This window comes from Pteronotus mesoamericanus, unplaced genomic scaffold, assembly GCF_021234165.1.
Source record: "Pteronotus mesoamericanus isolate MK-2021 breed Mesoamerican mustached bat unplaced genomic scaffold, CSHL_Meso_final contig_2, whole genome shotgun sequence".
NCBI classification, from domain to species: domain Eukaryota; kingdom Metazoa; phylum Chordata; class Mammalia; order Chiroptera; family Mormoopidae; genus Pteronotus; species Pteronotus mesoamericanus.
The window spans coordinates 160,195-175,339 of NW_026555084.1; the positions used below are offsets into that span (position 1 = coordinate 160,195).

The 15,145-nt window shown below is 59.0% G+C and overlaps 1 protein-coding gene across 3 annotated transcripts in view; it reads right to left on the bottom strand.

The window, feature by feature from the left end:
* Positions 1-15,145, bottom strand: part of LOC129066476 (endoplasmic reticulum-Golgi intermediate compartment protein 1) — a 77,039-nt gene that overhangs the window by 23,641 nt on the left and 38,253 nt on the right. For all 3 annotated transcript variants that reach the window (XM_054568040.1, XM_054568039.1, XM_054568041.1), the window contains exons 2-3: positions 14,846-14,907; positions 9,038-9,110 (exon numbers count right to left, since the gene is read on the bottom strand). In XM_054568040.1, the coding sequence (XP_054424015.1) occupies positions 9,038-9,110; positions 14,846-14,907 (135 nt within the window). The remainder of the gene's footprint in view (positions 1-9,037; positions 9,111-14,845; positions 14,908-15,145) is intronic.

The window sequence follows — 15,145 nt, forward strand, 5'->3', positions numbered from 1 at the left end:
CTAGAGGCAATCACACATTGATGTTTCCCTCTCCTTCTCCCTCCCTTCCCCTCTGTCTACAAATAAATAAATAAATAAATAAATAAATAAATAAATATATATATTTTTTAAAAGCATACCTTTATTAACTTCTACTTCTGGAGGCCAGCCGTCCACAGTGGGTCTCCAGGGGAGAATCCACTGTCTCGCTTTTTTGGCTTCCAGAGGCTGCCTCAGCTCACAGCTCCTCCCTTCACCTTCCGGGCTGGCTGTGTGGCATGTTCTCTCCTCTCTAACCAGCTGACTTCCTCTTAGAACTCTGTGAGCTCACCCTGCCCACCTGGGTAACCCAGGACCACCTTCCCATCTCAAGCCCCTTGACATCATCACATTTGTAAACGTCCTTTTTTCACATTCGGTCACAGAGTCACAGGTTTCAGGGATGTGGATATCTTTGGGGACAGGTGGCTCCACAGACACCTTGACAGCCATGACACTCTGTTGTTGGGGACAACAGCACCACGCTGTGATCTGTGAGCAACACTCGTGTATTTAACCAAGCCTTCTGAGCACCTAGCCTGCCAGGCACCAGAGTGACAGGAAGGAGACCACCATGGTCTCAGCCTTCACGGAGCCCCCAGGCACCACGGCTTCCCAGGGAAACAGCGCCCACTAACCATGAACACTGCTTTCATGGAGAGCTGAGGGTGCCCCGGGAGGGCCGGGCCGGGCGGCTGGGACGACCTCTCGGAGGAGGTAGCAGCTGAGGTCTAAGGGTGAGGAGGCTGTTCTGGCAGAGGGAGGGGGGACTCGGGCCAGAGGCCTGGAAGTGGGGAGGGCGCGGCTCACTTGGGAACTGAGTGAAGGTCACTACGGCTGCAGTGGGGAGCAGGTCCGGGGGGCTCCAGGGCCATGCTGAACCCTTCGCATTTGCAGCTGCACCCGGTGCCTCGGTCAGTACTGCACTGTACTAGGAGGCTCCCTGTCTGCTGCAAGGAAGGCTGATCAGAGGGGCCAAGGTGCATCAGGGAGTCCAGGCAGGAGGCCGCTGCAGGCTGCAGGTGACAGATGGCGGCCTGGCCTAGGCGTGGCAGGGACGGAGAGGAGGGCAGGGGATGCAAGAGCAGGCAGGACTCGCTGGCGGACGGGCCTGAGGGCAGGCGGAGGGAAGCACGCGGCGACTACCGCAGCCTCTTTCTGGAACCGTGCACTGGGAAAGAAGCTGGCTGGTGGCGGGAGAGGCACTGGGTTCTGCGTGGCCGTGCTGGGCTCGCGGTGCCCTGGAGTGAACGCTGGATGGCCATGTCGGAAGCCTGGTTCCCAGATAACTCCCCACGGGGAGAGGGAGCCAAATCTAAAGGCCGGCCTAGTGGGTAGCTATGGGCAGAGCGCGAGGCGGCCACTTGGGTCCCGGGCACGGGCTGAAACCTAAGGGACTGCGGCTCTATACAATCAGGCTCTGTAAGAGCCTTGTCAACGACCACTTCTTTGGGAAAGGAGCTGGGCCAGGGCGAGGGCACCTTGCTTTTACTAAGATCCTGTCCTTGTGCCCCAGAGCCTAGTGTGCCCCAGCTGGTGCTCACTTAATAAGAAACAGTGGGCTCAACCACACACCCGCGGCTTCTCGCCTTCTTGGGTCACAAGAACGTTCTCAGAATCAAGAGAGACCTGCACAGCTTAGCCTTCAGATGGCAGGGATTCCCACCCATCCAGCCGGGAACGGCCTGATCTGCCCCTGTGAGATGTCCTGATCCCCATTCTAATGACAGGAAACTGAGGCTGAGGCTCAGAGAGGCTGAGGCCCACCCCCAAGGTCACACAGCAGGACATGGCTAAGCTGTCCCCCGGCCCAGGTCTGCCTTCTTCCTGAGTCCCAGGGCTCACTTTGCCTCCCTCCTTCTTGTCCCCAGCACCCGGGGTCAAGGGAGAAACTGAAGGGGCCCTGGCCCTCTGAGGCGCCGGCGTGGGCGGAGAGGAGCCAAGGGCCTGGGCTTGGCAGGCTCCCAGAGTTGCCCCTCATCAAAGAACAGGAAGAACTAAGGAACCCGAGGGAGAGGAGCGAACAGGATCACGGGACACTACGCTGGAGGACTCGCTGTGCCACTGCCAGATGCTCCTCCTAGGCCTTCAGCGCCCCATTTCTACCCCGGCCTGAAATCGCAACTCAGGAGGGTTGTTGAGTAATGAGGTTGCTCGGTGACTAACAGAACGGTCACCGAGGGAGAGCCCTCGGCTTCCCTTCCCTGCCCAGTGAGACTCTTCCTTGAAGCGCCTCACCTCTCCCACCTGGGAGGCGGGGCCTGGGGCATCACTGAGGGATTGTGGGATGATGTCATCCCCTGGCAATCCACTGGAGGTGACCTCAGCTGGCAGAGCAAGGTGAGTCCCAGGTGTGGCGCCAAGGTGAGCTCACCGGTGGGGCCTCGGGAGCCCTCTCCCAGGCCAGTGGCCCGGCTCCTCAGCGTGGCCCAGACAAAGGGGCCACGGTGCAGGGGAGGCGGCGAAGGCTCTCAGCTGCGGGGCTCAGAGACAGTCTTGCTCTGTAAGCCTAGAGCTGGCAGCTCTCAGGTGCCTCCCTGGAGGCCCCGGGCTGTGCGGTAAACGCCCCGTCACCTGGGCCGCCCGCCAGGTGAGGTCAGTCCAGCCACCTCCTGAGAACAAAGCCAGTGTTCCGGGGCTGCTGGCTTCCTGCCTCCCCGAGCCGGCTCTGCGAGCCCACTCACAGCCTCACGTCACTTGTCACTCACGGGTGCCTGCCAAGGCTGGCTAACCTTGTTGCCTGGGGCCAAGCTGATTGTAAAATGTGATTTTAAAAGCCCGTTTGGAGCTAAAGCAGATGCTTTTTGGGGACCCACTGTTGTTTGGGGATGGGCCCCTGGGCCTGATTCCCCGTCACTGGCAGGGTAATAAGAAGACCCGTGGGGCAGTGACAGGGAGGTGTGGCTCCCCACCTGGCCACACCTCTGAGAAGCTGGGGGCCTGGGACAAGGGGCTTCATCTCTCTGAGCCTTGGTTTCCTCCGCTGTAAAACTGGTAAAGCTTTCTATGAAGTTAAAAGATAGGCAGAAGTAATCTACGGTAAGAGAGGTCAGAACGGTGGGGGAGGGGCGGTGACTGGGAGGGGGGCAGAGAGAACCTTCCAGGTGGCGGGGATGTGTTATCTCGATGGGGCACTGATGTGGGTGTGATGTCAATGCAGGTAAACACCCATCAAGTCTCACCTTTAAGACGTGTGCACTTTGCCATCTGTAAGTTATATACACCTCACTAAAAAAGGTGGTGTGGGCGCGGGGGTGGAGGAGAGAGAAAAGGAGGAAAAGAAGGGGAAAGAAAAACATGGGCTAAGGATTCGGCTACTTCCCAGGGCTGTATGAGGACCAGCGATGGGACGGCAGGCTGCCCGGGCAGCGGTGTTTGTCCCTCATTTAACCCTTGGGGACACAGCACGGGCCCTTCTGGGTAGAAGGCATCCTGGTGGAAGTCCAGGTTCTCAGGGTTCAAATCCTCGCTCCGCCACCTACTGTCTGGTTGACCTCGTCCAAGGGGCTTTGCCTCCCTTGCCTTAGTCTCCCCAGATCTGTAAGACGGGGACAATCATAGATGTGGCACAACCTTAGTAAAGAGTAAGTGCTCGATACACATCCACTACTGCTATTGTTACTATTAACATCAACGTTTCCTGAGTTGATAGTAACAGTATCCAGCGCATAGCGTTGTGGGGAGGACTGAATGTGTCCATGCGTGTAAGGTGCCAAGCACAGCCCCGGTCAAGTCTAAGGCACACGTAAAATCCGGCCTTGCTGATGACTAAGCAAAGGAGATGGCCCCGTTCTGCACTCGCAGGTGGTGCTAGGCACCGTGCCGGGGCTTTCACGCATATCTCATGGAACATGCAGGACAAGCCAGTGTTTAACTGGGGTTACTCTCCTCCTTCCACAGGGATGACGCCAGGCTCAGAGGAAGACAGATAAAGACTGGCCAAGGTCACACGGCAGGAAGAGGTAGAGGCAGGATCTGAATCTAGAGACCCAGGGCCCCTGGAGCCCAGTGCCGCGTTCCTTCTCCTGGATGACACGGGACAGGATGGAAAGTGATGGAGACCTGAGGGGCGTGGCCCCCAAGTACACCTGTGGGGCAGGTGTCACGGTCTTTCTGATAATCTTCAGGTGCTCCCCCGCCACCCATGGCCCAAATATCCATACGCTCTGGAGGCGCTCAAGGGGCCGCTCCTAATGTGCCCGTAACCTCCCTCTGTCACCACCTGCCACACCCTGTGGGCGGCAGCATCTGAGTGGGCCCCCCTCCCTGAAGGGGACTCTGTGCTACCAGCACAGAGCGGGGGCTCACACTCTGCTGACAGAGCAGACGGGGGAGGTAACCGGCTGCACTGGTGGAGGAGTAGGGGCGCATCCGGGGCGGGGAACGCCAGGCAGCGTCAGGGAGTCTGGCGGATGGCGTGGGGGTGGGGGGCGAGCCGAGACCATGTAGGGAGAGCGAGAGAGGGCCTGGGGTGGGAGCGGTGCGGGGTGCGGAGGTGGAATGTGATGGAGGGCCTTGGAATTCTCGGCTGAGGCGTGAGTCTGGTGACATCTACGGAAAACAATTTTATTTGCTTTTAGAAGAGCACTTGAATAGTTCAGATTCCTGCCCAAAGTCGCTGACCTCCGAGTTTAATAACTGGATTTAATGGAAACTTACACACAGCAAAGGCCCTGGTGGGAGGGGGCTGGGAGGGAGGCGGGTTATGCAATCGCCACCTGGCGGGGAATAATGCCCCCCACCTGAGCCCTCTGCAGACACAAAGTCCCGCCCCCGCCCCACAACACAGCTGTCACCCTCTGCCTTGGTCCTCGTGCAGCCTCCTCACCTGGCCCCTGGCCTCCAGGGTCCCCCTCTTTGCAAGAGGTGAGCTGAGGCACAAGCCTGATCCGGTCACTGAGCTCAGAAGCCTTCAGCTCTCCCCCTGGTCCTTTCTCAAGAGCACAGTGACAACCGTGGCTGCTACCCAGCCCTGGCGCACCATCCGGACACGGGTGGGCATCTGGGCTCCGGCGGGCCTGCTCCTCCCCCTGGTGACGCCACCGGCCTCCTCGCTGTGGACCTGCTGGGGCTGCGTGCGAGGACACCGGCCGGGTGCCCTCCGAGTTCCCCCAGTGGGCAGTGGCTCCCGGAGTCCTCACTGCCTGCTCACTGCCTGGGCCGGGGGGATCCAAGCCCTCTAGTCAACTGTTCTGACCAAAGAGCAGCGGCTCCCAGGCGCCCAGGGGGCCAAGGCGATCTGGGCAGAAAAGGGCAGGGTAACAGGCCGGGGTGATGCCCGGGCATCAGTCAGGCTTGGGCTTGGCTCTGGCTCCACCACTTCCTAACCGAATTGGGGTTTTAGCCTCCTGGTGCCTCAGTTTCCCCGGCTGTAAAGCAGGGCTAATGCTAACAGTAGAACCCACTTCAAGGGGCTTGGTGATGATTAAATTGGCTGAGCATCATAAATTCCTGGCCTGGTGGCCAGCACCTGCTCGCCTGCTGTAAAATCGCAACGGGAAATGAGAATGAGTTGTGTCATGCTACATGATATCAATGGAGGGCTCCGATGGCTGCAGTTTCTTATTCTAAGTCCTCACCACGTTAATAATACAGCAGCCAGAGCCTGGGCAGTCAGAGGCTGGCATGTTCTGTGGCCAGCGCTCTCCGAGGAGGGTGGCTTGCTCCCCTGGAAAGTCTGCCTCCCGGCACCCTGGGGGGGCCTCTCCCCCAGCATAATTAACGGCCTGTCCAGGGCCCAGGTGGGAACCCAACCGCCCAAACAAACAGGCCTCTCTCCCACCGGGCCGGGCCAGAATAGCGTCTTAGGTCACCGATAACCACAGGCCAGGGCTGCAGCCATGCTGACCCAACCAGCGGTGACCTCATTTCCTTGGGTTACAATCTCGTCAGGGTAGGGGACTGACCCACTGTGGTCACGCGCTACTGCCAGGGAGGGCCAGCAGCTCCGAAAGGGAAAAGGACTGTGACTTTCCATGCGTCCCAGATCAGCAGGGCTCCGCAGCGGTGAGATGCGCTTCTGAGAGAGGGAAGACCCCAAAGGAGAACCCGTTGTCCCTCTGTGGCGCCCTCGGTCCTCACCCTTGCAGACTCCCCTGGAGCAGCTTCCATATTATGGCTATGTGGCAACAGAGACAGAGGGGACATCAGGGCCCCTGCGTGTCATAAACGGAGGCTCTGGCCCCAACAGGTCTCTCTTCTTGTCCCCGCCTCCCTCCCTCCCTCCTCTCCAGCCACACACACTGCAAATGGGAAACTGCTTCTTAGGCCGGGGCCGGACACAGGGGAACCCTCGAAGAATAGCCTCTTGTTTGATTTCTCCCCTCACCCTCATCTTTCTTCCTCTCCAGGGATCTGGTGGGACCAGAGGGTCCAGGATGCCCCCAGGGGCCCGGAAGAGGAAGTCCCGGGGAGGGGACAGGCAGCAGGGCGGTCGGAACGATGTGCTCCTGGGAAAGGAGCCCGGCCTTGGGTACACGGAAGGACCTGCCCAGGCTTGCTAGGGTGGCCCTGCAAGCAGCTGAGATGCCGGCGCTGACGTCCCAGCGCGCCTGCCTGGGGCCCCTGCCTCAGCGCCCGACCGCGCTGGGGGCTGCGCTGATACACGGGGTTCCTAAGCTGCCTTCACAATGTCGGCAGGATACAAGGGGGCCCGTCCGTAACTCAGGGGAGGGGACGAGGAAATAAACATACACAGGGCACTTATCCTGTGTGAGGAGTTGAGCGGCCTTCCGGTTTTTCTAGTGTTAGATGGGGAGTAACTATGAAATGAGTAAATGCAGAAAGATATGGTAATCCATTAATACCAAAGGCTACAATAAATTCCTCATTCACGGGTGTTGCGATTTTACAAATGGACGTCCAGACCACCTCCACCAGCAAAACGCGGACGCCTGGCTTTATTGCGGTGGTCGGGCCGCGTGCGCAGCACCTCCTAAGGGGGCTGCTATCTTGTGCAAGCCGCCTAAGACACCACACGCCTTCTCCTTCTGCTCCCTACTTTGTCTTTTTATTCCGAGCCCTTATCACAAACTGATATATCCTAGGGCCGTCTGCTTGCTGACCGGCTGTGTCCACTGCTGCCATTTTCGGCTCCACTGAGCATGGAACCGCACGGCAGGGAATGAGGCAGGCCTGGCTCCAGCTGCTGGGGGCTCAGGGCCGAGGACGGGCCCCCCAACACAAAGCCGTGTGTACAGGGCTGACTCGGCCCCGCTGTTTCTCCTGCCCGTGCTCTGCCCGGCCCCCGCCCCCGCCGCACCGGTTCCCTGGCTGCACTTCACATACCCCAGGGAAGTCCTGCCTCTGGGCCTCCGCACTTGCTCGTGCCCTTGCCTGGAGCAGGTAAAGCCGCCTTCCTACCCGGTGCCTAGGGCGTGGTCAGGGCCCCTCCTTGTTGCGGTCACACATGTACTCTGCTCATCTTGCTCAGAACGTGAGGAGCCTGCAAGGCACCCTCCCCCCAGGGAACAGAGACTCGAGGAGCCTGGCGCAGCAGGTCCTTTGTCACGCCAGCCACTTCACAGCCTCTCACTGAGCTCCCTGCTTCCACCTGCAGTTCAGGATGGGGGGACCCCAGCACGTCAATGGCCCAAATGTGCGCAGACGGGGAGACACCTCGGACGAGTCATCCCCCATTCGGGGCTGCGTGTGGAGGGGGCACAAGGTCCTTTCTCCAATCTCTGCATGGTCGGGGGGGTCGTGTCTTGGGAAGCAGCTAGGCCTCCCCAGGCCTGGAAGGGAGTGGGATTCTGGTCCACCGTCCCTTGTTTTGCCAGCAAGACTGAGACCCAGAGAGGTTCAGCAACTTGCCCAGGGTCACACAGCAAAGTGGTAACCGAGCAGACACCTGGCCCTGGGTCTCCCAATCCTTGTCCAGTGCGTTTCCCACCGCTCAGTGAGGACCCCTGGGCTTGGGTGCCATCGGGGTTAAAAACAGGAGCAGAGGGACAGGGAAGGCCAATCCTGTCACACCTGGGGGCGGGGCGGGGCGCGGAAACTACATCCAGAAACAGGTGAAGGGGAGGTGAGGTTGGCAGGCCTCAGGAGCCACCTCCTACTGCCTGTGAGCAAGTGCCCTGCCCTTCTGAGCCTCAGTTTCCTCATCCGTCCAGAGGAGACAACTGGTCCCCATGGCGGTGTGAGGGTTACAGGCGGTAATGCTTTTACAGCAGCCAGGCCCATCGGGGGCCAAGCAGCTATGTTTCCAATTTCCTATTGTCTCGTGGCTGAGAAGGAAGCAAAGGAAACCAAGAAATTCCATGAGTGAAGGAGAAAATTCCAGTGTTGAACAGGGGAGTGAGCAGCCAGGCCTCCAACCCCCTGATGACTTTCTAGGTTGTAAACAAGGAAACAAAGAGACCTGGAAGCCTCACGCCCCGGCCAAGGCAGGAAGCTCCTGGGTCTGATTCTGTCTCAGAGGGGCGTCCGATGAGGCCCGGGGCTAAATCACGCCGCTGGCATCTGGGTTACACACGGCCCAGAGCGTGCGCTAGGAGTCGGGGATGCACTCACGATGCGTCAGTTGCTGCCAGGAAGCGCGCTGCTTCCTCACCAAGTGTGGGCCTGGGAACAGGGCAGGGGGCTTAGCCGAGGGCCTCTGATGTCAGCGGCAGCGCCCCCTCGGATAGGAAGCCACACAGTGTCTCTGAACTGTTCCGGCTTTGACACTGAATGACCCGGGGATGAGTCAGAGGCGGGGAAAAGCCCCTGGCCACACAAAGGGATGGCCAAGGGGGCAAACATGTTCTGTCCATCTGGGGACCTAGATGGACATGTTGTAGGCAGCCCCCCCCCCCCGCCCCCGCCAACGTGGAGCCCAAATTCCCGCTTCAGCTGTAACAAAGCAGCGTTTGCCTTTTGCTCTGACTTGAAAGCCCTTTTAAGAAACAAGGGCAGCAATGCCACAGGCTGGGAAAGGGCGTTGGAAGCTTCTGAGGTTTCTCTCTGTTTTCAGGCCCCTCCCTCTTCTCATCTGGGAAAGCTCTGGAATGCGGACTGGGGGTGGGGGGTAACTTACACTTCTGTGGTTATGAATCCGGTGAGCTCCGAAAGGAAGAGGAAGAGAATGAAGAGGCAGCAGCAGATAGAGACTGGAAGAAACAACAGAGACGCAAGGTGAGGGCGCAGGGCACTGACCAGGCGAAGGCCCTGCCCTGGCCTCCCCGCCCCCTGCCCTCGGGGGAAAGCCCACCCCCGCAGCCTCCACAGCCCCTTCCTGCTCTCAGGCTTAGACTGAAGCTGCCCTGCTCCCCGAAAGGGAGCCGGGTACCGACTCACATGGGTCTGACCCTCCAGGTGGGCCAGGCCCCTACCAGGCAGAGCCCCCCAGGAGCCAGTCCAGCGTTCGTCCGCCAGAGCCCTCGGTTTAATGCAGTCAAAACCAGGTGGCCGCGTGGGGGCCAGCATATGCGTTCTGTTTGGCTTGAGGGGAACATACTTCAAAACATGGAGTCGGCACCGAACAATCTGGAGATTTCCTGTCGGAGCAGATTTCTGGCTGCTCCAGGGCACCCAGCTCTCGTCCCCTCAGGCGCTCTGAGCTCGCCAGTGCGCCACGGGCCCCACGGCTCCCGCCCGCCTCCCTGCTTCCCTGGCTGCGTGTCTCTTCTGTGTCTCACCACCCCCCACCCCCATGGTGCCATTGACATTGCGCCCGTGTCCCCATCAAAAGTAGGAAAATGAAGACAGTGAGCTCTGCACGTCCAGAGGAGGGACCGTTCTTTGTGGAGGCGAGGAGTGGCCCCCGTCTGAAACGCAGAGTGGGGGCGGTTCCAGGGCCGGCCCCTGCACGTGAAGGGGGCTCGGCTGCGCAGCGCTGCCCTCGCTCCGTGGTGCAGGACACAGCCAGTGTCCCAGGCCCATCGCCCAATGCCCCCCCCCCCCACCGCGTGCCACCACCCGGCCACGCTGAGCCATGGGCGGGCCCCTAACGTCTGTCCCTTCACGGCTGTGGTTCCGCTGCCCGGAATGGCTTTCCCATGTCCCCCCGCCTCCGCAGTTGCCTTCTCTGTGTGGCAAGCTCCTACTCATCCTTCCAGGCAAGGCCCCACTCACATGTCCCTTCTGGGGGGAGGCTCGCCCTGTCCCCAGGAGCGTGGCTGGTTCCTCTTTCCCCTGCGCTCCCAGCCTCTGTTTGGACACCTGCCACAGCTCAATGGTTATCTGGGGCTGCTTCTCGTACTAGACTGATATCCTGGAGGGCAAACTCGCCACGGCTCTCTGTTAGGCCTTTCATCACAGAGGCCTTGAAGGGCTTGGTGGTTTGGGGAAGGTGACGTGACAACTGGGCTGACCCTTCGTTTCCTGCAGAGAGAAAGAAAGTTCCCAGCCCCACCGGCTCCTTCTGGTACATTCTTGACAGCCGGCACTGGGACTGGTGTAGCCACCGGATGGGCGCTGAGACCGGTTACCACCACCATCCCCATTAGCCGTGGTATTGCTATTTCCATATCTGTCTGTCTATCTACGAATGGTCAAAGATGCATTCTGGAGGAGGAGGAAAGAGAACGAGTGTTTGCTGGGCGCCTACTGTGCACCCCGCCGAGGAAGCATGGAGAGACCTCTGGTCATTGCGCATTCCCGCTGGGTGGGGACGTGAGCCCCTGTGGAGGGCGGAGACAAGGAGGCTCTGGCTGAGGAGGAGACTGCCCCGGAGCCACACTGGGAGGGGACAAGGCTGGAATCTGTGCTCTCGAGAGCCAAGGTCCGAACAAAAAGAACCCCAGAGCTCCAGCTCCAAGCAAAGGGCCCAGGGATACCCCCAGAGTCCCCAGTGAGCTTCCAAAGCCACACCAAGACACAGAGGTTCCTAGAGTCACGCCCCAGTTCTTCCGAACTCTGAAAAAACGATTTGGGCAGCTTTAAAGGGGGTTACTTTTTCTTTCCCCCCACCTTTCGAAGAGGTAAGATAGGCGCAGGATAAGGAGTCAAGCTGCACTGACAGGCATATGGTGTGCGAGGCTCTTTCCCACTCCTGACCGCAGTCCCCGCGCCGAGCCAGCACCGTCACAGGCCTGTGCCCTTCCTGGCCCGGGAGCACAGATGTATAAAATAAAGACTTTTTCCCTCTAAGCAAACAGCAGCCTGAGGTGCCCCCGCCTTCAGCTGTGCTTGCCCACTCAGCAGTCTGTGTCCAAGCAGGTGCCACATCAGCTCGTACACAGCGCCCACATTTGTTTGTTTGCTCGTTTGTTTTTATGGCCTGGAAATGAATTTCTAATGCCTTCTCCAGCTGCTGAGCAAATCCGTCGCAGGCAACAGCCCAAGTCTCCCAGCCCACGTCCCTCCCCTTGCCACCTGCGAGCTGCAGCGGTGACGGAGCAGGCCCTGCACCCCTCACCTGGCCCCCGCACTGTTTCTGAACAGCATCACATCGCGTGGGACCCGTTCTTCAGAGAACCCCCGCGCCACCCCCCACAGCCCCAGCAACCGCAGGATGCTGCAGGGACGACCAGGCCCGAAAGAAGCAGGTGCTTTTGAAGGTCCATGCTGACTTAGGTCTGTCAGGGTCTCCTAGCTGCCCTCCTTGCCTCCAGCCTGCAAAACGGGCCCCCAAGTTCGCGCTCTGTCCAGATCGGAGGAGGACCGCAGGGCCGGCAAGGCCTCTCTCCGAAACCCGTGTGCTTTCTTCAAGGCTCTGAGGAAGCCTGGTCACCCGGCAGGTGGGCGCCAAGAGCCCCAAGTCTGCTTGGCTGAAACCCAAGTCTCCCACAGCCCTGACCACTCGAGCTCCGTGTCTGCTCCCCTCACCCTGTCCCCAGACTGGGGGGACAGAGACTGCGGATCAGCACCACTGTGGCCTCAGGGTCTAACATGGTGCCCGGTGCAGAGGAGACATAAAATAAACCTTTGCGGAATAAGTGAATGAGAAACACGAAGGCCAGGTAGGAGGTATTTCAGCCAGAAAGGCCTTCTGATAACTGAAGGCTCGACGAGGGATTTTTCAGTCCATGTTTGGGCAAGAGGCTGCGGCTCTGACCCCAGACTTCTTCTGAGACTGACGCAGGCCCGGACAGTAGGAATGCAGCCCCAGGAGAGTGCTGGCGAGTGGGCGACCTGGTGCAGCCAGCCAAGGGGGCACTGGGCCTGAGACCCAAGACTCCGGGAAGCCAGCGAATTTGTCCAAAGCCACACGGCTGCTTCAGGGGAGGAGGCAGAATCCAAACCCAACCCATGCGTCTCCGGCGCCCTCGCTGGCTTCTTCAGTTATTAATAGCACTTATCACGAGGCAAGGAGATGTTTCTGCGTCTGCCGCCGCGCACTCCTCCAAGACAAAGACCAAAGGCCATTCATCAACACGTTCCCAGTCTTTCCACGGAGCCGGGGTTAATAAGTATTTGTTCACTAAATGCAGCTTAGGGCTGGCTGCCCAGGCCTCACGCCTTCCCTCGCGTGTAAGGAAACTAGCTGCCAGGCACGCGGTGAGCATACTCGGTGGGAGGGCAGAGCGTACCACGTCCCTGGAGGGCCGTGTGGCAGTCCCTGCTCAATTTTACAGCACGCAGGCCCTCTGACCCAGTCCTTCCTCTTCTGACGAAGTTACCTTATGGAAATAACCCTACCAGCGTACAAAAAGATACAGACAAGGATGTCTGTCCACCCTCCATGGGCTGCTCACATCAACAGTGGGTCCCCCAGATAACATGAGAGGACACAGCTGGAAAAAAGACGGTGGTGGCCAATTATGTGCTGGTATGATGGCGTCCGGGACATGTGTCCAGCTGAAAGAGAGGCCGGGAAGATGGTGTGCACAGCCTCTGTGCGTCTGTGTGGAAAACAAAGACAGACGTACGCACAAGCCTGACGATACATATACCGAATTCTAGAAGGACACGCATCTGCAAGCTGAACACACCGGCACGGGCGGGGCTGTGCTGTCAGCTGGTGTGGGCAGGGGACAGGCCAGGTGTGGAGTTTTGGGCCCATGTTCATGACATAGTTGAACAGGCAGCCAAACAAGGCCCCGAACATCCTTTCCGTGGGGATCAAGGCACCAAGCGCCACAGCTTCTGCAGTCACGGACCCCTGTGGGCCACGGGCTCCGGGCAGTGGTTATCAGCCGCCAGGCGCCGAGGACTTGGCACGTGCCCTGCCCTTGACAGGTGTGATGCCCTTTAACACCCGGGTCAGGAAACTGAGACTCGAAGAGGACAGGTGACCGGCCCCAGGTCACCCAGCTGCTCAATGGGAGGGCGAACCCCGTGCTGCCGGACCCAAGAGCTTGTCCCCTTCCCTAGAGGTGGGGAGACTCGGGACTTGAGAAGGCAGCCACAGCATCAACGAGCCAAGGTGGAGGGAGGAGGGAGAGCTGGGCAGGGCCCGCCAGGGTGGGGGGTCCCTGAGGTCATCCCCTCCCTGATGACAGCCCGTCTTGAGAGGCCACCGTGGACTCCGACCCGTGCGCCTGACCCCGGGGGACAGTCCGTGGGGGAAGGTCCCCTTCCCATACTGAGCTCTGGAGAGGCCGGGGGTGCAGGAGGCCCATTGAGTCCCCGTCTGGCTCTCTGACTTGTGAACTGTGACATATCACGCTCAGGCCATCTTCTCCTCTGAAAAATGCGGTTAAATCACGCCTGCCTGCATAGCACTTTCGGTTTGTTTTGACTTTTCCTAGATAAACTTTTTACTGTGGAGTAATACTGGATACAAAGACGGTACAGGAAGTTCCCCCCACTCTTCTCTGAGCTTCCCCTTATGTTAACATCTGGTAGGTCTGTCTCAGGGAAACAGTGACATTGTCCAGTACTATTACTAAATAAGCGACGGACTTAGATCACCAGTTTCCCCATCAGCGACCTTTGCCTGTGCCAGGAACTGATCCAGGGCCCCACTTCACATTCAGCCACCACGTGTCCTCGGTTTCGAATCTGTGACAGCTCCCCAGCCTCTCCTTGGTTTTCAGGACCTGGCCACTTGTGAACGGTGCTCCTCAGGGTCCTGAAGGATGTCCCCCAGCCTGGGGCTGTCTGACATTTTCCCGTGATTAGACTGGCTTGGGGTTCTGGGGGAGGATCTCCGGCAGACGGGGGCCCTCCCCCGCGGGGTACGCGACACCCACGAGACATCTCTCTCGCTGGCCGACGCTAACCCTCATCCCTCAGTCAAGGTGGTGCTCCAGGCGTGTCCAGTCACATCACTATTCCCTTTCCATTTTCATCCCTTTAAAAGCAAGTCACTAAGTCCACCCCGCACTCCAAGAGAAGAGAGTTAAGCGCTAACTCCTGGGTGGGGACATACTTGTATATATTACCTGGAATTCTTCTGTAAGGAAGCTTCCTCCCTTCTCCCCAATTTATTTAAATCAGTATGGACTCACGGGCCTTTTCTTAACTCTCTGGGCAAGAAGTTGATAATCCCATCGTTTATTTTGTTGCTCAAACCGCCCCACCTGCTGCCTCTGGCCTCTGCCTCCCCGCGGCTCCCGTCAACTGACACACCCCAGCTTTGTTTCTTCCCTCCAGGCTCCTCTTCGCCTTCAGGCCCACAGGCCGTCCCAGGCTTATTTTGAACTCTTGTTCCCATTTCTCCACGGAGTTCTGTCCTTTCACTGAATAGTATTTAGGACCCAAAATCTGAGTGACTTTTTAGTTTTTTAAAAGGTTAAAAACATGCTTATGTCAAAAATGCAAACAGTCTGAAAAGTCTGGAGAGAAAAGTGAGTCTCTCCCTGATCCCTGAGCGCCCAGGGCAGCCACTATTGATGACGTCTGGTTCTCCTTTCAGACACTGGGTGCTGACAGGTTAGGGTGGGGGAGAGGGGAAAAGCTCTGTGCAGGGAGTTTGCATAGAGGTGGGGAGGGGCAAGAGCAAGAAGGGGTTACTCACTAATGGCCCCGGTGTATGTCGGCTGCGTAAGGTCCTTGGGCACCTTCCTGTAGATGTCAAACCTGCGGAGAGCAAAGGGGACAGCGGTGAGGCGGGCACAAACGGCTGGTCGTGGGCAGCAGGGGACGTGGTGTGGCTGGTGGGCCACGTGGCTCAGCAGTCACGCCTCTTCCCAGAACTGGCTCCACCAAGAGGCCCGTGGGAACCCCCGCTGTGATGGGACCCCCCCACCCCCACACCGCCCACGCCTGCTCAGGACACCTATTGGCACCTGAGAGGACCCTGACCCCCATTTAGTCA